General features: G+C 38.0%; 1 protein-coding gene across 1 annotated transcript; it reads left to right on the forward strand.

The window, feature by feature from the left end:
• Positions 1-195: 195 nt before the first annotated feature.
• On the forward strand, positions 196-24187 carry INTS7 (integrator complex subunit 7; the record flags this gene model as incomplete). Its single annotated transcript, XM_009572179.1, has 19 exons — positions 196-325; positions 1208-1354; positions 3424-3561; positions 4068-4114; positions 4630-4829; positions 6385-6507; positions 9095-9212; positions 10215-10349; positions 10918-11015; positions 11863-12102; positions 12841-12978; positions 13860-14066; positions 17670-17864; positions 18655-18758; positions 19145-19213; positions 20336-20468; positions 21733-21831; positions 22736-22921; positions 23871-24187. Coding segments are annotated over 19 exons (2795 nt in total), but the record flags the coding sequence as incomplete, so codon positions are not given.
• Positions 24188-24666: the final 479 nt, after the last annotated feature.

Below are 24666 nucleotides of genomic sequence, written 5' to 3' on the forward strand. Positions count from 1 at the left end.
GCCTGCCCTGTGCGGCCGCCGCTGGCGTCCGCTCTCCGCCCGCTGCCGCGCTGTGGGGGGCGGTCCCATCCTGTCCTTCGGTTCCCAGCGGCTGGGAGCTTTGTTTTGCACCGCTTTACCGCGAGGGGGGGGGGAGGAAGGACCTGGTTTTGGAGGAGCATCGGTTTCCCCAGTAATTATTGTTCTCTTGTTTAGGCCTCAGGTCTGGCAAACTCGGGGAGCAGTGCGAAGCCGTCGTTCGCTTTCCCAGGCTCTTCCAGAAATATCCGTTCCCTATTCTCATTAATTCAGCTTTCCTAAAGCTAGCTGATGTTTTCAGAGTGGGGTAAGTAGCATCAGTCAGTTTCTATCCATTCAAATCTCTGATCCGTAGTAATGCACTGTATTTTGGAGTGTTGCCTGGGCAGCCGTGGGGTTTTTCTGGTTCCCTGATAATACCACAATAGTGCCTACTCTATTGAGGACAAGTTGTGCTTGATTGGAGCTTGCTTTCCCCATCTTCAGTGGGCTTAAGTGGCTGTGAGTGATCAATGACACAGTTCCTTTCCATCTGTTCTGATTTGAGGATTCACTTGCTAACTGACTGGTTTAAGTTCACTGGTGTAAATTCTGCTCCATGGGCTTGTTCCAATTCATAATTCATAAATGTGCATGATCATATGTGCAAATTCCATGTCTAAGAATGTTAATAACAAAGCCCAAAGTATAGCTTTTCCAAGTGCCTCATGTCTAAATGATGCATGTGATGAAATTGGAGCTACTTTGTAATAACTTATGAAGTTATCTGTTGCTGTTGTGGAATCTTCACTGTTGGCTCCAGGAAGGAAAAGAAATTTACTCACACCTGGCAATGGCAATTAGACTTTTCTGTCTTAGTCCTGGACATGCTTTTCTAGCAGAATTAGATCCCTAAGTGTGCACAAAACAGGCATCTACTTGCACTCCTTCTCACTTGTGTCAACAGGTTCATTTCCCTGGAATGGGGTCTAAATTTGACACTACCTGTACTAGAAAATAGAACAGTAGTGTGTTAATAGTCTCTTTTTAACTATATCATCTACTTAAATATACCATTTCAAAAGTATAGACCTTTCCTTGTTTTATTTAAAAAAAAAAAACTTCTGAGACTTAATTAATTTTGTGTTTAAAGTGTTTGAATTTTTATTGTAAAACAGCCTGGTAAAGAAATATGTGTGTCTTCTAACAGAAACAACTTCCTGAGGCTGTGTGTGCTGAAAGTTACTCAGCAGAGTGAGAAGCACTTGGAGAAGATCCTAAATGTGGATGAGTTTGTGAAAAGAGTTTTCTCAGTAATTCATAGCAATGATCCAGTTGCTCGAGCTATTACACTTCGGTATGTATTACATAAATAAACCTAAGTTACTTGAAATCTCTAGCTAATTATTAGTGTGCTAGTCTGGAATAACAAAATCTGCAACTACCATGAATGAAGTGTAGGAGGCGTCTTCTGCATTGGTCATAGAGATAAAAGCAAAGACATCTGTCTTAAAGGGGGTGAACAATAAGGATCTGTGATCAGAAGAACAAAATTATTAACCGTTTATGATGGTAAGAGTTGTGTGGATGGCTTCAGGCAAAATGGAATTTGCAACATGGAAAGTTTGTGTTTTCAAGAGAAGAAATATAAAACTGTTGTATGCTTAACTTAGAAGTATGTAGCTATATGCAACATATGATATATTGCATATGATGTATTTAGACCAAGACCAACAGGAAAGTGCTTCCCCATGTGTCAAAATAATTTTTGTTAATTTGTAAGTAAAACTTACTTATGTGAACCTTGTTACGCTTACACCTGTTTTTCATTTATTGTTGTGCTAGAAGTTTGCTGCTTGTTGGTCTCTGATAATAACTTCTAAGGCAATGCCCTTGTATTATTGCTTTGGCCTTCCTAGGAATCAAATAGAGAAAAAAAATCTAAATTAAGCTATCTTCAATGTCACTGTCCTGCTGTTTTGGTGTCTGTATCTCTAACACTACCCAACACGGCTGTCTTAACTGCGTCTTCTAACTCCTGTGCAAGTGAATTCAAATGTGAAGAGAGCACTCTTCTTTTTCCTTTTGTATTCTTTTCTTTTGTCCATCTAGAACTGTTACTGATTGAAAGACGAGAGGCATTAACAGAGGTTTGATTAGCTCATACGTCCATTTCTTTCTTCTTTTGTTTTTGGTTTTTTTTTTTTAATTTAAGATTATGCTTTGATGCTGTAGTGTCTCAGAAATGTGAGTACAGTATCTCTGTATGTTTTCTTGTAGTTCCACTTCAGTATTCTAACATAAGATTACACTTGTTGACTGGTATTGAGGGCTATCTTGACATACTGCTAGAAGTCCCAGGAATCTGCTCAGTTTGCAAAAATACTTAAATTATGAATCAATTCACAGGGTGCATCAAGTGAAAGGTTAAAATGGCTGTTGGTTCGGCAGTATGAAAATCTTCAGTTGATTGTTTTTTGTCCTCTTTAAGTAGCATCAGTAAGAAAAAACATGCTGAGAGAAAGATCTGCTAAAACAAAACTTTGTGTCTGGACAGTAATTTTATTGCTAGATAACTGTGTGCGAATATTTGCATAGAACTCTTGCTAAAATTACCATCAGTGCAAATCCTGGATTATGCTAAATATGTCTGAAAAATATCTTTGAGATATTCTTAGCAAAAGTATAGATACTTTGATTTGTTCCCTTTTTAGCAGTTACACAAAAGGTATTACACTATTCCCAATAATAACCTTAACTCAGATCAGCAAATGATCTTAGAAACAAATGATGAAAGTCAGGCATTTACTTGCTTGACCATGGTAACACAAAGTTTTTAGAAACTTTGCTTTCTTAGCATGCGGTTAACATTTATGACTGTTCAGACATTTGCCACTTATTTACTCCGCAGTCTTAATTGGGAGGAGGGTAGAAACAGTTCTCTAAATGTTTTTTTTTATACCCCTAGACTACCATATTTCTGGTTTTAAATCCCATGATGTGTAGTTCATGTGTGTCTGAAAATAGCCATCGGTACACTTCAGCATTAAATCTGTTGTATTAATATTAAAACTTGAACATAAAAGCATCTTAAGAATTCTCAATGTTCATAGTGCCATAGTGCACTCTTAATTTTATAAGAATTCTTGTTAAGTTGCTCATTGTGCCCATTTCAAGCTAAAAGGTACCAAAATGTAGTTAATTTTTATTAAACCATTACCATAAGCCACATGACGAAATTCGTTACCTTTTAATTATATGCCTACTTCTAGGGTTTGTTTGTTTCTGTAATAGATATGAAAGAGCACGTATTTATATTTTTAAAAATGAGTCTTTTACCAGTCTCTTTACATTTCTGTTTGGTTTCATCTTGCATTTCTTCATGCTCATTGTTTTTCCTGATTTTGCTGTGATTTACTTCTGTAGGATGTTGGGCAGCATGGCATCTATTATTCCAGAAAGGAAGAATGCACATCACAGTATTCGTCAGAGTTTGGATTCCCATGATAACGTGGAAGTTGAAGCTGCTATATTTGCTGCTGCCAACTTTTCTGCACAATCAAAGTAAGATGTAATTTTTTTTTCATTTTTTCATATTACGGAGAATGGAAACTCCATTGACACGGGCATTCACAAAACTTAATATTTTCTTCTGTAGTGCTAGCCATGTCATTTGTAGCAAAACATTTAATTATGTGCAATAACAGTATTGTAAAGAAATCTCAATACAAGTTTAACAATTTTTTTTTTTCCTAAAATACTAATGGAAAGCTTATAAATATGGGAATGCAAAGTGAATAGCAGCTTTAATCAAGAATTACTTTACAGAAGTTATGATAGGCAATTAAATGTAGTGCTGCTTGTCACTTTGACACGTTTTTGAAAGATCCCATTTTATCAGTTGATCATGCCCACGTGCAGGGGTTCTAAAATTACTTAGGTCTTGGCAAGCACTCTTGTAAAAGTTTTTTTTGTTAAAATGCAATGTTTGGTAGTTCAGTTGATTTTTATTTTTAATTATTTATTTCTTTATTTTTCATTTCACCTGGTACTTTGTCTTTTCTCTACAGGGATTTTGCTGCAGGAATATGTAATAAAATCAGTGAGATGATTCAAGGTACATATGCATATTGAATGATAAAGGCAAAAGCTCTTAATTTCTTTGAGAATTCTTTTTTATCCACATGTAAATATCAGATATCAGAATACTGTTGCCCCTATCCTCAAATTATTCCAGTTTTTAAATTAAATTAGCTAACCAAGAATCTGATGTCTGGCTCTTGTGTCCTCTTAAAATCTAAGTTTTCAAAATGCCTGTTGGTTAAAGAATAAAAGCTCACCTATAGTACAATGAATGAACTTACATAGACTATAGCAGGTTGCTTCAGATGAGTTAATATGTGTGTTACCTGCAACGAAGCAAGGAGCAACCTTCTCAAAGAACCATGAAAGTGCTTGATATTGCTGTGGTTATGCTGCTAGCTAGTAGATGAGTTATTTGAAGCTAATGCAAGTGTCTGCACAATCTGCATTCAGCGGTGGTAGCAATACAGACGTATTGTGTGCCTCAGTACTGCCAAAAGCCATTACAAAGGGCTAATACTCTGCCTATGTCTCTCTTCCTTGTTGCAGGTTTAGCCACACCTGTGGACTTGAAATTGAAGTTGATCCCTATTCTACAGCACATGCATCATGATGCTAGCCTGGCCTCCAGCTCCCGGCAGCTGCTTCAGCAGCTGGTAACATCTTATCCCTCTACCAAGATGGTCATTGTTACTCTGCACACCTTTACTCTGCTTGCTGCTTCTTCTTTGGTTGACATTCCTAAACAGGTAATTCTTCCTAATTAATTCCTTCAATTTAAAGTACAAAGTACACTTAAAAAACCCTCAGATTCTAGCTGATGCCAAAAATAAATTGTGATGGATATGGTAGGATGGTTGCTCCTATCTGCTATGGAGAAAGAATACCCTGAAAACTGCTGCTGCTTTCATATTTTTTGCCCCTTCTGGTCCCATTTCCAGATAACCCCATCAAAGACAGGGACCCTTCTTTACAGATCATAACCTGTCTTTCTTTAAATCAACTGGGATTGAAATCAACTAGGATCAATCAGCATTTAGGAAAGCAGACACCTTGACTTTTTCTGAAAGCATTTCATCTTACCTGTGGAACCCAGGCTTCACTTTTCACTGCTGTATATTCACTTGGGTCGTGGGTGTGCCTTTTGCCTTCCTCGCATGCAAACAAATGAATGTTTCAATAGCATAGAGTGCATTTAAAAATGTATTTTTTGAAGAACTCTGAGGAATTTGAATCTGTTGCTATAATTTAGAACTATAAACCAAGCTGTGGGAAAGCAGTGATGGAAAAATACGATGCTTTTATGTTCTGATAATATGCTTTGTGGGTGTGATTTATATAGCAGGTCTGAACACCGTGACATTTGAGATTCATCTAACTAATCCTTGTAAAGTAGTCATGAAAATCTATTTGCTTTCTTTCAATCCTGTACAGCTATGGAAGGCTGGTGTCTGTTACTGCTAGATTACTAGCATTGATCTGTCTGAAACTTCTTTTTGGTATGGCTGATTTCTGTATTTCAGAGGATGCTTTTGATAGTATTGAATCTAAGCCAACTGAAACAACATTAGAACGCTTGATGTGCTTTTTTTTTAATGGTGGTAAGCATGATGCTTTAGGCTGTATTTCTGCAACACAACAGCTAATGCTGCTTAATGATGTAGCCAGGGTGGGGATGGAGAGCAAAACCATGGCCGGCATGTTCATGCTTTTTCATGTGCTGGCTATTCCATTTCCAAATTTGCAGGAAATGAACACAACAAAGGACATGCAGTTAAGTGTTGCTTAATTTGAGATAAATGCTTCGGAGGGGGTGGGTAGGGGTTGGTTTTGTTTGGTTGGTTTTTTGAGGTTGTTTTTGGCAACTACTGAGACATACAAGGTATGTCTGTGTTGCTATCTGTTAACTGCAGATCATGCAGACAGCCAAATGGGCATCAATGCGCAGAATACTTGCTAGTAGCATAATCACGACAGTATAAAGTGTTTACTTAGCTTCTCAGGGATGTTTTATGGTATTTCTGTGAGTGCTGAAACAGGTCTCAAGGCTTCTCAGATATGCAGGGTGATGTAGGGAAGGGTGCATGAACAAGGAGAGCAGGATGGTAGAAATTGGCTGTCAGACTGTTTTAGCTTGCCATGGCATCACAGCCGAAGTAGGAGCTTTTCCATGTGGCAAGCAATCAGACGGATAAGGCAAGTTAGTTTTGGCTGAGTATGCTCAAAAGTTCTTCACGAGTACTTTTGAAGAAACTTCCTTCTAGTAGCATCTCTCTCTTAAACAATGGATTTACTTTGTTGCAGATCCAGCTTTTGTTGCAGTACTTGAAGAATGACCCCAGGAAGGCTGTGAAGAGGCTTGCAATCCAAGATTTAAAGTTGTTGGCCAACAAGACACCACATACATGGAGCAGAGAAAATATTCAGGTTTATACATTTTTAAGCTAAAGTTTATTATGAACATTTTCAGTTAGTTGTAGAATTCTTTCCAAAAGAACAATTTGGGAAGTAAAAAAAGGAAGAACTTAAATCTCCATATCCTTAAGTTGGGTTACTCTGCCAAGCAAAGTAGCCAAGTATTAAAGAACAGTTGAAGTACTACAACTGAGGAAAGGCGTGTGTCTTGTAGTAGGCCTTTTTACAGTAAGAAAATAACTTTTCCATCTGAAAAACTCATCTAAGGTAATAGACATGAGAGCTGAATGTTTACATTAATCTTATGATACTGAGCACGTATTAATGCTTTCATGTAACGCAGAGAGTCTCTCTGGGATTTATCAAAGCATGTCATCCAGCAAGGTATACTTGAAAGGACAAATGTAATTTTGGCTTAATTTCTTAGAATTAATGGCTCATTTTCAATAGTATCCTTGTGACTCCTGTCGTCTGAATGAGACCCTGGAAGATGTTTATAGTGCATCTGTGTTATTTGGGGAAACAGTTGTTATATTGTAGATAGTATTGCTGCTTTCTTCCAATTGCAGTTGCATATGAACATTTTTTTCTCCTTGTCTTTCCCTTTTTCTGGTAGAAATGACTATAGAAAATAGTCATTAGAAAATCAGATTAGATTAAGATTCTAATGGGAAAGTACATATTTCAAGAACTTTATGGCACAGGCTTATAGCTCTACTTTTCTGGGTCTTTGTTTTTACTACTCTTGGAAGCTACTTTTGCTCTATGCTGTTGGAGCATAAGGCAGCTGGGAGGAAAAACTATGCGGATTTTTGTTAATAATCATGTGAGAAATAAAGCATGTTTTGCTTTGTCTCCAATTCTTAGATAAAATTTGGGGTGTGCAGAGGTTTTTATTTTAGTGAACTGCTTTATTCTTCATAATGGGTTAATACCAGAAATTTATTTCCTTTTAGGAATTTTAAGGAACTCCTTTAATGGTTTATGGATTCTTTGCAGTCAAAATGCTACTCTGTACCATTACGCCTGGTTGATAGTTATCTCAGTACAAGTGAGAGACATTGATAACATGGCTTTCATCATTATGTAGTGTCTTAAAGTATGTGTCCTCTATGGTTGAAAGATGGTTGAAATGCATAGGAAAAAGTTCCACTGATACTGGAACCAAACCAGTGACTGGGTTAGAACAAAATTGACTGAAGCTTGTTATTGCTTGCTGAATGGCATGCAGTAGTAATGAGAGTTTTTGTGACTTCTGAAATATACAGTCAACATTTTGGGTTGGGCACCTCTTTCCCATATGTTTAAAAAACATTTTACCAACAAGAGTTTCAGCAGTGTTAACTTCTTCAGCGTTTTGGGTCTGGCTGTGTAGGTCAGATAGGAGGTTTGGTCTTTGAATTGTGGAGACTTCACTGACTTCCAGACATCAGCTTTAGAAACTGTTGCTGTTGATGCTTAGAGCAGTCCTCCTACGGACTGTGAAGGTAACAAGCAGTCTGCAGTCCATTCCGCTAATTCTTCTGTGCTCCTGGCATTCTTCATAGTTACTGTTTCAAATATGCTCTGTGAGTGGTGATCTAACAGCACTGGACTAAAATATCAGTGTATTGGGAGACATCGACACCCATTTTCAACCCTAATCGTTTTATCTTCTTCTGTCTGTTGATGCCATGCTATTCAGTGGATTAGCAAAATGCTACATTAGTACAAATTACAAGTTTATTTAGAATTTGGCCCTTACACCATACAAGAACATACGTATGCCTGTTAAGAACACTATTTGGGGTTTTTGTTTGTTCTGTGGCACTAATTCTGTGGTGTTATTTTTCTTTACTCAGTTAGTGGATGTTATCATTCAGCTTTGGCACTCTCTGAGGCAGAATATACTTACATTTTCCATTTGTCTCTCATGTTGCTTTCTCTCATGTTGACTAAAAAAGCCTCCAAACCCAGTGAATGACAATGAAGTTGTGAACTGTGTTGGCATAATAAATCTGAGAACAATGTGAATTTTAAGAGTTATTCTGATCTAGATGTGATAAGGCCTGAGGAGATCTGGCAAAAGGCACAAAAGTATGACCGGAGCTCTACTATGAATGAGTTAAAAAATAAAATATGCTTTAAAGTGTTTATCAAGAAACTTAAACTGTATTCTGTTGGACACCAGGACTGTTAAAGGAAATGACACTTGAAACTTCGCTGCTCAGAGATGTGTACTTACATAAAACCCTGTAGATTGTTATAAGGCAAAATAATCAGTATACCGCTAAAACTGGAGAACTGTCTTAAAATCTTTTGCAGTACTTGATCAATGAGACCTGATAATATTTTTGCCACTGATTTTTTAATTAATAAATTACTTATAACTGGTGTTTCCTAGCATATGAGACTGACTGTCACTCTTCTGCAAGCCATGTCCTCAGTCCGCTAAAACAGATGCTTCAGGACATGACTTCTAACTTTTGATTTCAGTATAGTATTTTCTGTGGAAAAATCTTGATTCTCAAAACTTTTCAGACAAGTGCAACTAAATGTTTAATATAGATAGCTCATGGAACGTCCTTCCCTCTGTATCTTTTCTCCTGCTAATCTTTAGGCACTCTGTGAATCTGCTCTTCACACTCCTTATGACAGCTTGAAACTGGGCATGCTGTCTGTTCTTTCCACGTTATCGGGGACCATTGCCATTAAACAGTACTTCAGCAATGCTCCAGGTAAGAAAAGTAGATTAGATTATTATCTTTGGCATTTCTAATGGTTTGGCTATCTACTGATAATCAGTTTCATCTAAACTCTTTGTAGCATATTCTTAAATTATTTTTGAACTTCAGAACATTAGCTGAGAATCGGACTGTGTTCATTGTATGTAAACTTAAAATGGGATACTGTATACCCATGAAGAGTCATGGTCTAAGATACTGTTCTGGATTTTGTGGGCAATATGCTATATGAAAGGGTTTTTTACCTTTGGGTCTTCAACTTTTCTTCATAAAATGAAGAAATGTAATGCCTCTTAAATGGCTGACCTACATTCTGCTTAAGATGCTTTAAAACCATGGATCTGCATAGTTTTTGAGTAGCATGGAGACTTAATGGTGTGAGAGTGGGCTGGCATGTTAGCCTGGCACAGTGAAGCTATGCAACCATTTTGGGAGTGACCTGCTTCAGTACCAGGTGAACCTTTCTGCCTTGTGACTGTATTCTGGAGAAACAGAGTAGATGTTTTAAAGTGATTCAAGGTATCTTGTTCTTACAATGGCGATCATACTTGAAAGCCAGACTGCCCTAACAAGTATTATGAGCCAACTATATGGGCTGCAGAAATGAAAAAAAAATAGTATATCCTCTTCAGTCATTCTGCCATGTCTTAATTATTAATATGCTCACCAGCTTTTTAAATCAGATATAATATTTCTTAAGGCAGTATTTCTCTGAGTCCCTGAAACATCAGCCTTCAGACCCAAATATTCTTTCTCATGTATATCTAACTTGTATAGTGTCCAGGAATGGAGGGAGCGCCTCTGTGTGTGGAGAAAGAGGGAGAAATATATGTTTTCATCCTGTCCTTTAAACATATGGAGAAAAAATTAATCCTATATATATAGGATATGTATGTCAATTTTTTTTTTTTTTTTTTCAGAAATGTACTTGAAAGGATCTGTGATGTAATTATGGACTGTGCTGATTTCTGTCCTGTTTGCCTTGTCTTTATTTAGGAACAGCAGCTACAACTGCAAGATCATTTGATTTAGTAAAACTAGCACAGGAGTGCTGTTACCATAATAACCGTGGCATTGCAGCTCATGGTGTGAGAATTCTGACTAATATATCAGCCTCTTGTCAGGAAAAAGGTAAATGAAAGCAAGGACAATGAAATGTATCTGTTTACAGTCAGGCTTATGCTGACTGGTCTTGTCTGTGAACCTGTTTGTAAATCTCTCTGATCCTTTATGCTGGTTAGGGAGAATGGGGACTATAATCTAGTAGAAAATATTCTGTATGATTTTATGAATGGTTGGGAAGATTCCATCTTCGTCTAATTTAGAAAAAATTAATGGGCACAGTAGAACTTGTGCTAAATAAATGCTTGTCTTGCCTTTGCTGTAAGACTAGTGAATTGTCTGTCAACCTTTGAAAACTCTTAGCACAAAGTCTGTTGCAAATGAATAACAAGGCATCTAGAAGTCTTAGTCCAGAGACGTATGCACACTCTACAAATGTCACAGTTGGTGTGACTGCTGAATATGACATGTCACCTGAGACCTGAAATGGCAAGATTGTTTCTAATCAAAATAAGGTAAGGCAGAAGTATTAGAAAGATACTTACCTGTCATGACTGCAACACCAGTGCAAGCATTACACCAATTATGGTCAGAAAACGTAACAGGGAACTAACTAACTCTGTTTTTCTTTTCTTAGATCTTCTGCCTTTGGAGCAAGATGCAGTTTTTGGCTTAGAATCTCTTCTTGTTCTTTGTAGTCAAGATGACAGTCCAGGAGCTCAGGCAACCTTAAAGGTGATAGTATTGTTGTCTACTGCAACACCAGTGCAAGCATTACACCAATTATGGTCAGAAAACGTAACAGGGAACTAACTAACTCTGTTTTTCTTTTCTTAGATCTTCTGCCTTTGGAGCAAGATGCAGTTTTTGGCTTAGAATCTCTTCTTGTTCTTTGTAGTCAAGATGACAGTCCAGGAGCTCAGGCAACCTTAAAGGTGATAGTATTGTTGTCTTTCAGTATAACAGAAAGGCTAGTGTGCACCAGATCCTTTCTGGTGGAAGCATAACATACTGGAAGGAAGTGAAGATTTTTCTACGTTTTGCTCATAATCAGAACTCAGAGCTGTAGAGAAACTGAGCACAACTATAGTGCAACTCCTCTCAGCTCTAGAATAAGTTGATTGTTGTAGGGGAAAAAAAAAGCATTCTTCTCAGAGGAACAGCTGTAATAAAACATGAACTTGAACATGGGGTGGAGGTGTCTCTGGAGGATGAAGAGAATCTTGGAGAGAACCTGTTTTTTGGAGATGGGGATGCAATGTACATGATTACAACACTCTTAAACTGTTACTTTTATTTTCCCACTTCATAAGCTGCTACCAGTAATTTTATCTAGTTATTTACCTGAAAAGGCTGGAAGGAACATTGTCGTTTCTTGACTTTGTGGTATGTTTTTGTGCTGTGAGCTCAGGAACAGAGGCTGGGGCTCTTAGGAAAATCTCATCTTTTGTAGAGTACATGGTCCTGAAAATACTAGGTCTTCTATATTTCTGCAATCATACTTGCAGATAAGTGTGTCTGGCTTTTTTATTTTTAAGTAGACATTTGTGTTTATTTTACCTTTTGATTGTGTGAATTGCAGATCACGTTAACTTGCATGGTGAAGCTGGTCAAGTGCCGTCCTCATCTGAGCCAGTCAGTAGTTGAATCCCTGCTGACCCAGTTGCACAGTGCCCAGGACGCTGCTAGGATTCTCATGTGCCACTGTTTAGCAGCTATTGCTATGCAGCTGCCTGTCCTAGCAGATGGGATGCTAGGAGACCTAATGGACCTCTATAAATTAATTGGACGATCTACCACAGATAAAAACCAGGAACTCTTGGTAAGACCTCCTTCTGGTGAATAGCCCTTGATGGATAAAGTCTATATAAACTACTGTGGATGGATTTTATTTAAAAAGGCAGCTAAGCCATTTGTTATGTCCAAGTTGATGTGCCAGTCTATAGCCTTATTTTTAGTTTTGCTTTAACTTTTGACTACATATGTCAGTGTTCAATGTCAAAATCATCTCTCGTAGATGGAGCTGAACTATACAGTGCAGTGTATTCCATTAGATTTTCCAGCAGATGGCACTGCTTAGACAAACCTAGCTATTGAAATTATTGGGGTACCTGTGAAATAATGCTTCTAGAAAAACAAAATGGCAGTTAGCTCAATTTATGTATGGTACTCTGACACACGTGACTTTTAATATACTGTAAGAGATAAAAATGCTTTTATCACATCTTTTTGGAAATGAATTTGAATTTTAAGAAAGAAGTTACAAGCTTCCCATTAATTCACTTGGAGCATTTGAAATACCTCAGTTAAAAGCCACAGTAAAGATTCTTTAAATGAAAGGGACTTTCATCTATAAGAAATACTTGGGTTGCTATAACTACTTAAAAGCTATATGACTGAGAAAATCCGTTAAAATCTATACATAATCTTCTATGTAGTTTTGAGTCCAAAATCAAGCAGATCATTTCTGGTAGTTTAGGAAACAGAAATGTTTTTTTTTTCTTGTTTTGTTAAGTTCCTAAAATACAACTTTCTTCCTCACCCCTCTACTCTTCATTAGGTTTCTCTTGCCACAGTGATATTTGTTTCCAGTCAGAAAGCTTTATCTTCAGAAATCAAAACTGTTATCAAACAGCAGCTTGAGAATGCCTCCAATGGATGGACAGCCTACAGGATAGCCAGGCAGGCTTCCAGAATGGTAAGTGAAAATACCTGGAGAAAAAGTTTGGTGTGGTTGGAAGGACGCTAGTGACTTCTTTGAACTGGAAAAAGAAAGTAAGGAAAATGGTAGGACTGGGGAAGAGGAAGTGAACGGGGTGGGGGGCAAAAAAAAATCATTTTCCCTCTTAATTCCCTGGAATGCTGATTCAGATATGTGCCATTTAGGGGGCAGTCATCCTGTAAGGATGGTTTTTCACTTGTCTTTTTGAAGTATTTGAGAAGGAAGAAAGTAATGACCTGATACTTTCTTGAGCGCATGCCTAATCTGCATTGTCTAGCTGTTCTTTAGAAGGTGGTATCCTGATGTGTGCTTCTCTTTCTTCAATGAGAAGAAAGGAAGAAAAAGATACTGTTTCCCTTTTCCCTTCAGTAAAGTCCCAGCTGGGGTTAGAATTATGTAGAAACCCTAGTACGAGATGCTGGGGTATTTCTAAACAGGTAAAGTACGAATTGCAGAGGAGAGGACAGAACTTAGCACTGTTTTGGTAAATCAGTCGGGATTCTTGATTTTTAGCTCTGGGCTCACTTGGTATTTCTAAACCCAGTGGTTCTGTGGGGGTGGAAGATACGTTTTCAGTAAAAAATAAAAGTAAATTTCAATATTTGCTTTTCATCTTGTCGAATTATCTTGTGTAAATAAGTACTATACCTTATACAGGCTGATATTTCCATAAAGTATTTGTGCTTTTATTTATTGTTAGGATTGTCATGATCAAATAATTGGAAGAAGTTTCACTATTTTTATTTTTAAAGTAAGAGTAGTTCTGGAGATGTTAGTGTTGTCTCATTTGTATTTGTTTCGTAGAAACCCACAGCCTTCTTCCGTGTCCCCTCTTAGAAACTTTGATGTCATTACAGGGCAACCATGACATGGCCAGAGAACTGTATCAAAGCCTGCTGACTCAGGTGGCTTCAGAACACTTCTACTTCTGGCTGAACAGCTTGAAGGAGTTCTCCCATGCAGAACAGTGTCTGACAGGTTTGCAGGAGGACAACTATAGCTCAGCGCTTTCTTGCATTGCTGAAGCTTTAAAATCCTATCACAAAGGAATAGCGTCACTGACGGTTAGCACAGATCTTTTACTTTAGTGATGATGTTACTGCAGCAGGTCTGTTTGGTTTCTGTTCTTAAACTTCTGAAAAGTTTTTAAAGATGTCTGACATGTACCAGACTCTCTTCTTGAGAGCACTGCAGGGAAGAGCCAGTTGTAGCACACTGCATCTTCAGAGAGAAGATCCTGTAGTTCAGCTAAGTGTGATTAGCTAGATTTCTCTTTTTTTTCTTCTCTTCTGCCCCCCACCCCCTGCCTCCACTTCCTGCCTTGATCAAATCATGATATGTGACAGATCTTTTTTAAAGTTATGGTACTTAAAATTTTCCACTCCTTGTCTTGGCTGAATAAACACTATTGTAATAGTCAAGCCTGGGAATTTGTCTAAATTGGCTGCTATCTTCTCAAGATATAGAGAAGGATTTAATTGTCTTCCTCCCTCCTGCTGAGTTCATGTTGCCTTGTATTTGACAATGTGATCCTATGGAATCCTAACAACAAGACAACACCAATTTAGTAAGAGGAGGGAGGACAGTTCAGTCTCATCAAATCAGCAGAATTCACATGTTACCTGCTTTTATGCAAATACTTTCTGCTTCTCTGAAGTGGTGAAAATAGCAAGAAGCTATGTGTGTGATGTCTGTGAATGTAAACAAAAAAAGCATTAATGAATATGGACCTTCATTTCTTACTGTGAAGCTGCTTCTTAACAAAAGACGATCCAGCTGCACAGAATACTTTCTTTCATGTTTTAGTTTCCATGAAGAAACCTTTACATACAGTCTCCTGTGTCTTTTGAATGAAGCTGTTGCGGGGGGGTGGGGTGTTTGTTGCAATTACTGGAACTACCAGTGTCACGACAATTCAGATATTAGTGTTTAATGAAATTTAGATATTACTGCTTATTAATAAACTGTCCATGAATAAGCAGGAAGGACGTAATTATTAAACCTTTGTCCTCTGAGAGAAAGCTCCATCCAATCCTGAAGTATTTGTCTTTAACTTGTTGGCTGAATGAATAAGGATTTTAATTCAATATTTCAAGATTTCTCTAACGTCTAGAAGACATTGAGGGGGGTACCTCATCTAATCAGATGTTAATAGTTAATACAGGCGGGAAAATAACTTGCTTAAATAGGTCATTCTGTGATTCAGTAATTTAGCTTTTCCCTAGAGCTTTTTTTTTCTGTTGAAGGATTCCTGTCCTCATCTCCCCTGCTGACTTCACTTCCTGCATGTTGCACATAAGTATTGCACCCAGAAAAGCACTTCCTTGTGGGTTGTTGTGGTCCAGAGGAGTAAGTACAGGTTTTGGAGGGCTAGAGAAGAGGAAATTGAGTTTTATTGCTGGCTGTTGCTGACTTATTGCATCACTCTGGACAAATTCCTAACCATGCTTGAGTGTATCAGCTGTAAAAGGAGCCACTCATGCATGCATCTACACAACTCAACATCTCAGAGGGGAGCAAAGTGCCATAAAGTCTTACTGCTGAAGACTTGCTGTCTCCTCCCTGTGACTTCAGCTTTATTGTTGCTGCTGTTTCAGTGAGGAGCATGACTCAGCACTGTTGGTACTGCAGACCATTAGTGTGTATGATGAACACTGTGTAGCTGTCCACTTTGTAGCTGGAAAACACTGTGCCAGTAAATCTGTTGCAGATGTTCAGTCAGCCCAGTTTAGCAATGATGAAATATTCAGACAGTGTCTGATCTTGTCAGAAAATTTCTCAATTCCCTCTTGATACACATGCAACTGTCTTGCATTGCTGTATGCAAAATGTTCTTTCATATGAGTTAGTCCACTTGAGGAAAAAAGTCCCATTACTTTATGGATGGCGGGGCGGGGGGGGAGGTAGGGACTTGTCATGGAGTGTATTGGCCACAGTCCCCATCTGTCTCACTGTGTACTTGCTTGTATAGTTAGCAAAGGTTTGAATAGGACCTGCTCTTTCTGGCATAGAACATGCATCTTATTGGAAGCATTGTGGTTATTTTTCACTGCTGGTAATCTAGAGAAGATACAGAACTTGAACAAAGCACTAATACAACCATTGATTAAGTAGCACTAACTCCAAATATGTTGATGATAAGTGGTGGTGTTTGAAGAACTTGGCTGAGCCAATGAACTCTTTCTGTCATTTTCAAAAAAGAATTGTAACTCATTTATTGCCCATGGCTGTATGGTAGCAGATAAGGTAAATTGCAGTATTAATGAGACAAGCTTGTATTTCCATTTACAAGAATCTAGTCCCATTTGTGCTACTAAAAATGTCTGGATTTTCTGATACAAGTACTGGTACTTTACTCTGTAAAAGCATGTTGTCTCTGTAGAGCAATTACAGTGCAGTGAGTTCTCTTCCACAGAGGGTTTTCTGAAACCACCCTTGCAGAATAAACTGAACAATTTCCATTCAAAAGGGGGGTTTTTTTATGCCTTTGGAGAAGGGAAAGCAGAGTGGTAGATAAGAGGGGCTGAATGGCTCAAGTGATGAAATAGTCTTATTTCTTTGGTTGAAATCTAGCTCAATAGTTTAAAGTAGTTGCAGTTGGCTGATGTCTCCTCGTTTTAGTCAATAGTGGGCCAGTTATCAGATGACATGGTGTTTTGTGAGAAACTAGTTTGCCGCTTTCCTGCCGACAAAGAATGGTTCTTAGTGAGGTTTTGGGATGGGTTATAACTTCTTGCTTCCAGGAGTGACCTTTTCTCTTGAGGAATAAGAAGCACTGGGGAAGCCATGCATGAGTTTAACATACACCCATTCTCCGAGTAAGAGAAGGTCACAGTGCTTTGTTTTGCAAATGGCTTTTTTCCCCCTAAAGAAAAAAGTGTACTCTTCTCAAAATCCAACGGTATAAGAAAAATAAGTAGTACATTTTTGGCTTAACTAGTATCAATTCTTGAGTGCTGCAATTTACCCCCTCCTGGGTGTCCTAAGCTGTCACAGATGCTTCTATAAGTCAGATAAGCTCTCAGGGAGCAAAGTTGCACAGAACCATATTTTCTAAATAATAGCAGCATGTCTACCCTCCTGGAGTTTTGTTATTTAGTGTTCTTAGTTGTCACTGAACTGTGTCTCTGCCTTCATCAAATGCAAGGTTCCGTACCTTTGTAATGTTCCTGTCCATTTCACAGTTCCAAAAAAATCAAAGGGTATCACCCCTTCCTCTTGCTGCAGGTAACTCTAGCCAATTCTTTCTCTTTTGGCTGATGCAGAGAATCATTTTTTCAGTCCTTTGTATTTCTGTTTGCCTTCCGATTCATTGTGCTCTCTCTTATGGTAAGGACTGTCTGGACTAATGTCATTTGAAGCCTAATAGCTTGGCCTTGGAAAAAGAGGAAATGGGTGCCCTAATAGCATTGTAACAGCTTAAGTCACATTTGTTACAGGGGTGATACGCTTGAAATATGGCTTAGTAATTACCTAGCTTCTGTGTCCTTCATATTCAGTGTGATTTAAATTGAGCAAATCTGTTAAATGTAGTTTTAAAAAAGCAGCTTTTAGAATTGAACTAAAGGGTTCAGTTGTCTGATGAGACAGTTCAATGACATTGCGAAGTTATTTTATCATGTTTGCTTTTGACCTAGATTGCCAACATTCTTGTTACTGTGTTTCAGGCTGCTAGTACGCCACTTAATCCTCTGAGCTTTCAGTGTGGATTTGTGAAACTCAGGATTGACCTTCTGCAAGCTTTTTCTCAACTTATTTGTACCTGCAACAGCCTAAAAACAAGTCCACCACCAGCTATTGCCACAACAATTGCTATGACGTCAGGAAATGATCTCCAGAGGTGTGGACGCATCTCTAACCAGGCATGTGTTCTTGTTCCACTCTTGTGCAGTTACATTTATGACTCTGGTATGAATTTTGCTTCTCAGCAAATATATCTGACGAAAGAAATGAAAAGTGGTAGTGAAGAGTTTTGCTAAGTAGTGGGCCTTGGTTTTCACCTGTAGCTATAAAAATGTCTGCCGGTAGCAGGCCGTATTTTGAAGTTGAGCGTGTACATATCTTTTCTCATACATTCACGTGCACAGTTTCCAAGGACATGCATGTAGGAAGCCATGCAGTACACTCAAACTTGCAGCACGACCTTTCACACCTTGTTTTGAAACACCTTAGATACTGTGATTACACTAAGGAAGAATATATACTTTAGGATCATACTGCAAGTCCTTTTGATGAGTGTTGGAAACTGACTTCATACCATACAGAACACCAAGGCAGTCTGCTTCTGAAATGCATGTAGTCTGCAAGAGGGAATCAGTGGGTAGTCTTTGAACGACAAAGCAGTTTGATTTACTAGTAGGGGATGGGGGAGGCTGTTGATGGGGGTTTTTTGTTTTGCTTTATTTCTAACCCAAAAAGGGTATGTTGGTGCTGTGTTACAGGAAAAATATCTGCTTAATGCGTGGATAATAGTCTGTCACTTTGGTGATTTTTATCTTTGTGAAGAAGCAAGAACTTTATATATTTTGCCAGAGTATGTTGTCTTGTTCCTTCAGCGTTGGATGTTGTAGTATAGTGGCTTTCTGGATGTGTGGGGGTTTTGTTTGTTTTGCTTTGATTTTATTTTTTTACTTAATAACATTGTTTCTGTAGATGAAACACTCAATGGAGGAATTCAGAAACCTGGCTACACGGTATGGAGATCTGTATCAGTCATCTTTTGACGCAGACTCAGCAACTCTAAGGAATGTAGAACTGTATCCTTTTAGAATCTTAGAATTTGTCCATTTTTCTTCTCAAGTGGACAGCATGAATCCTCTTTTCTATGAAGACTGGCACAAAGTCATTTTGAAGCAGTTAGTAACATAAAAATTAGGTACCAATTGCTTAAAACCTATTTGGAAATAAACATTGCCATACTATTGTTTGGAATTGCTTTATGAACAAGTTATGACACAGAAATTGCAACAGCATAAAACTTGGGATTTTCATCGTTCTTGCTCTATGTTTACTAAAGGAGTAATGACTGTAGGATTACTTCACAAAAGCTAGAGAAATAAGGAAAAGTGCCAGTAAATATACTGTGTTTCTTGTTTCAAGTGCCAACTTTGTAAGTCTTTTAACACCTTAGTGTTAATATCAGACAACAGCAGAGCTGCCTGTTGATTTCGCATGCGATAGAAGCTCTGATTTTGGATCCAGAATCTGCAAGGTAGGTTTGATAGTTAACTTTCTACTCCTTTGCTATTCATTTCTAAACCCTTGGGGCTTTAAGCCTAAGAATTCAAAGAATGTTCAGAAAGTTTCTCAGTAGACCCTTCTAATTCTACTTTGGGCCAGCTTGAGGACCTGTTGATGCTGTGTTATACCTGGCAGGCTAGGGACTGTGTTTCAGGTTCTGCATTTTATACTGATTTTGCTCTTCAGAGCACTATACTGGTCTTGTCTTAAATATAGACTTGCATTAAAATAAAAAACCTTTTAATTTCTTCTTTAGCCACCTATTTTAACGTGTCATGCGTGTTAGCTCCTATACCTACTGTTTGCACTTGTAAGCGCACATTAGTTTCCTTCCGAGTCCTGAAAATATATGCACTAAATTAGTTTAAACTTCTAATGTAAATCTATCACCTCTGGCTCTTTTTTAACAGTGAACTTATACCCACTAAAAAATCATGTTGAAGTACCTATGAATTGAATCACTCTTTAAAAAAAACTCCCAGGCTGAGATTAAATGGAAGATAATGTGGATAAACATCTTTCTAAATGTGTGATTTTATAACCAGAAATAAAAGTGAACATCCTAAGTGACTGTTCTACTCATTATGAATTAAGCATTGCTTAGAAGATATATTAATCATACTTGTAAAAAGCATGGAGCTGTGGACTTCAAAACATTAGGTGTCTAGGAGATGGAATTGTATTCAAAGCATGAGATTATAAACTTCTAGATTTAGTCTTAACTCTGACTGGCATTCTTGCTTTTCCTTGAGTTGTGAGACTTTTAAAAATGTTATAAACACTGCAGGGTTAAATAAAAGCTAGGAGAATTAAGCACGGGGAGTCTGTTAGACCTGTAACTGTTTCAAGTGAGAAAGGGTGGGGACAAAGTGGTGGATAAGCTGTAGTTAAGAAAGGGTTTAAATGTAAAGGGCAAGTCTTATAGTGGAAAAATAATAAACAAACAGAATAAACAGTTTGAAAGACACAGTTATTTCTTAATGGATTTCAAGTTGTAACAGAGGATGATCTTGTTGGGCCTGTTTGGGAGTGAGCCTCCCAGATTACAATGAGGAAAGTATGTTAGACATGATGAACAGTTTTATTTTTTCAGTTTCCAGGAATATAGCTCGAATGGAACGGCACATGTTGAGAGTGAATATGAAAGAAGAATGATGTCTGTATTTAATCATGTACTAGAAGAAGTAGAATCCCTCAACAGGAAGTATGCTCCTGTGTCTTACTTGGCAAGTAACAGTTTTAAATCTACGTTCTGTAGACAAAGATTCCAAAAACTCAGCAACTCCATATATCTACGGTGGTCAAGAAACTGAAGAGCGCACTCGCTTAATTAACATAACCTCTTACTGGCACAAATGGTCTCTACAGAGACTCACTACTTCAAAAATACTTCAAAAAAGGTTTTGCGAAGACATCTGTAATCTTACTGGTCTGATTAAAAATAACGTTTTAAAAATTCTGTTACTAAGAATATAGCAGATGCTGATGAGATACCTAAAAGTAATGTCAAGTCTCTATCAGATCTCTCGCCACACTCGCATTCAAATACTGAAGCGCATTCTCTTTGTTCATGCTGTTGTCGTGAAGGAATTTTTCCCCTACCATGCACAGTGCTGGACACTCCAGCACTAGCCTTTGGTCGCTGAGCTGTTGGCAGTTAATACTGTGTTTTGTGAGTGTAGCATTTCTCTTATCAATACAGGTCATCAGAGAACACAATGTAAAGTGTGCTGAATGCAAACAGTGAGCTGATAACGTACTCCTTTACAGGGCTAGTATGGTTTCGTCTTTTACTGTTGGTAAACATCATAAAGCTGAAATGCATGTTGATCGGAACAAGGTAGTTCGTTTGTCATGGCTGGCATCTATTTGCCTTGTTTCTAAATTCAACAGTTCTTACCGATTCCAAATTGCATAGAAGAATGAGTTGTGTAAAACGTAGCAAAGGTAAACCCTGTAAACTTAGTTGTCACTGGCTCCATACTGATGCAGCTTGGTGACTTCAGTAGCGCTGCCTTTGCTCACCTGAGCCAGAAAGACAGTATAGTGCGGTGGGGAAAGGAAGAGTAGACAAGAGGCTTAAAACTTAATTATTGCACCACATAAAGTTGTGGTAGATGCAAGTCTTGTTTGCTTGGAGAGGAATTGTTGTTTATTTGAGAGTTTGTGTGTGAGGGTTTTGTGCATGAGTGTTTCAAGCAGATCCTGCTCTGCTGACTCTAACACTAGGACTGAATTAATTTGGGTTTTTCTTTTTCGTGGCCTCCTTGTTCTTTCCAGAACAGAATACCTTCTTCATAAAGGGCAGCATAAACAGAGAGGCTAAATGTAGTCACTGTCATCATAGCGGCTGTTATCCTATGACTGTATCAATGTATTTCTGGACTTCTAGTGGAAATTGCTGCAGTTTCAGTACCTCAAGTGCATGTCTTTTTCTTATGCTATGAAAGATTTTTTTTTTCTCATTTGTTTTGGCTCTGTTTCTTACAGCATACAGCTTGTCTGTGCAATGCTGTCATTGCATTGTTGAAGGTACCCCTTTCATTTCAAAGGTACTTTTTTCAAAAGCTGCAGTCCACAAGCATTAAGGTAAGTACTGCTCAAATGTGGCTTAAAATTTCTCTTTATAAAGTGTTTACTTCATGAGAAAAGCCTTACTGAAGGCACAAAGCATCAGCATTTTTAGTAAAGATACTTAACTGCAAATAGCATCTGGGTTTATCTGTTAGGAATAACTTGAATAATATGTACATATGATCATTAAGAACCACTAGGCTGTGACTTGGGCAAGTAGGATTCGGTTCTTTGATTGCAAAGCCTTAAAGATAAAATCTAACTGGAATTTTTGTTGATTCTGAGTCTGCAAAGCTAAATAATGTTCTAGTCCTGAGAAGGCAACTTTTATAAATTTGTATTGTTTTTCCTTTTGCTTTAATAAACAATGTTTACTATCTTGGAAGAAAATTGTAGTATTTATCAGCTGACTGAGTAAGAATGGCTATATGTAACCTTCGAGGCTGGAGTGGGGTTTTTTTTGTTTGTGGGTTTTTTGTTTTTGGTTTGGTGGGGTGTGTTTTGGGGGGGGGGGAGGGGGGGTGTTTGGTTTTTTTTTTTACTCAAATGCTCCCTTTTTCTGGGAAAAGGGGAAGCCTTCAGATTTTTAATATTTACTCTTACTGCATTTTACTTCTTTGTTAAGCTTAATATACTTACCTGTGGCTATTTTATAGAAGATCTTTTTTTTTCTGCTTCTTTTGAAGAAGTTCAATTAATGAAACTGATATAAAAACCACATCTGGTATTGCTGATGATGCTTATTAATGATTATAGTAACAAGTCTCAGATATAAGTTCTGTGTTTCCATTTGCTGCAAAACCCTACCAAACCCCTCCTTGGAAATTTTTCTATAACAAGGTGTTCTGTTTCATCCTTGAATTGTGTTTGATTTTCTGGAGACATAAAACTACATTTTGGTCTTTCTCTTGTGTTTCAGCTTGCTCTATCCCCATCTCCGAGGAACCCAGCAGAACCTATTGCAGTACAGAACAATCAGCAATTGGCCCTAAAGGTGGAAGGAGTGGTCCAGCATGGATCTAAACCAGGCCTTTTCCGTAAAATCCAATCCGTCTGTCTAAATGTCTCTTCTGTGCTGCAGAGCAAATCTGGACAAGACTATAAGGTATGGATAGAATAGAGCCAGGAGGAGTCTTAAGTTTTCTTGTTTTTCTTTCCTGCTCTTTTGTTTGGCTCTGGTTAGCAGAATTTTCAGGTTGAAATGAATGGGTTCTTCTGTGATCATCTCACTCTTGACAGTTGACATTCAAGGACTGGCCAGAGCCAGGCATAGTGCGTGGAAGGGATCTGGGATTTTTACGTCTGCTGTATGCTGATACCTTTTTAGTAACAGCTTTTCTTCCAAACAAAAGAGGTTTTGTGATGTTCAGAACAAGTCATTAGGAATATGCTTGAGATCAGGAAAATTCAACCTAGGTATATATCATATGAAACTCCACAGGGGAAAAAAGGCTGGAGTAGATTATTCTCTACCACATAGTCTCTAGAACTTCTTTATCCTCATTTTAAGGGGGGGGTGTGTGTGTTTATGGAAGTTGGGAGGACAGGCTGTCCAAATTAAATAGCACCTGAGGAGATACATATTAAATTCAAGTCAACAGCTTTATCAAAGATTGCATGTCTGAAGTGCAGGTTCTGCTAACATGTGACATATAGTGAAAGGCCTGTTTTGGTGGGTTTTGGGTTGGTTTTTTGTTTGTTTTGTTGTTTGGGGTTTTTTTGAGAGAGAAAAGGAAAAAAAAGTCAGTTGCTTCTAAAAGAACAACAGGATTAGGAAGTGTGTAATGTTTGTTTGACTCTTACCACTCTGTGGAAAACTAGAATCTTGGGGGGGCGGAAAGACTTGTTAGCTACCTTGCTTCTGTGAATAGATATAAAAGTAACTCATTCATCGATGAAAAAGCATGTCAAGCTGGCTCAAACATGCACATGCATTGGTTTAGGAAAATTGAGGACAAGGATTTTTCTCTTTCTCTCTCCTTCAAACGGAGAGCAGAAAACTTATTTTAACAGGTTTATACAAAATGGCATTTTAACCTTCCATGTGTTCTCAGATTCCTATTGACAACATGACCAACGAAATGGAGCAGAGGGTGGAACCACACAACGACTACTTCAGCACTCAGTTTCTGTTAAACTTTGTGATACTTGGCACCCACAACATCACAGTAGAGTCCTCTGTAATAGATTCAAATGGTATTGTCTGGAAAACTGGGCCTAAAACAACTATTTTTGTTAAATCTCTTGAGGATCCATACTCCCAGCAGGTTCGTCTTCAGCAACAGCAAGGACAGCCGCCATCACAGCAGCAACAGCAAAGAACAGCATATTCACGGTTTTAATTCTCAGCAGTGACGCTTTCCTGGTCAATGGTATTAGTTTTTCTTGGACACTTTTTTTTGAAAGACCTACAATTTTAACCTTCTCCTAGAAAGTCTGAGATGCCAGTAATTTGTTGCTTTTTAAAGTATCTGGGGTAAATTTGAACTTGATTCAGCAGAGGCAACTCTGTTCAAATTTGGAGTTGTGCTTTGAATATAAGAACTTCTACCTGATCTCTTTACTTCTGTTTACAAACCTGTTGCATCAGGTTCCACAAACTTTGATAGCAGGGGACACTAAGAGCTCTTTGACGAGTACTTTCTGTACTTTCTTTTTTTGAAGCGCATAGGTTCTAATGTTGGGCTTACAGGACATCGGTAAACACTTTGGCTAGTTATACAGAACGGAGTGTAATACCCAGTCTGTATCTTTTAATGTGAAGGAATTGGCAGGAATATCCAGAGGTTTTTTTTCTAACATTTTAATAGCAACTTCCAGTACTTGGCTGGTGTGTGTGTATTATTACAA

The sequence above is a fragment of the Fulmarus glacialis genome, unplaced genomic scaffold (genome assembly GCF_000690835.1).
Source record: "Fulmarus glacialis isolate BGI_N327 unplaced genomic scaffold, ASM69083v1 scaffold28072, whole genome shotgun sequence".
In the NCBI taxonomy this organism is placed as follows: Eukaryota; Metazoa; Chordata; class Aves; order Procellariiformes; family Procellariidae; genus Fulmarus; species Fulmarus glacialis.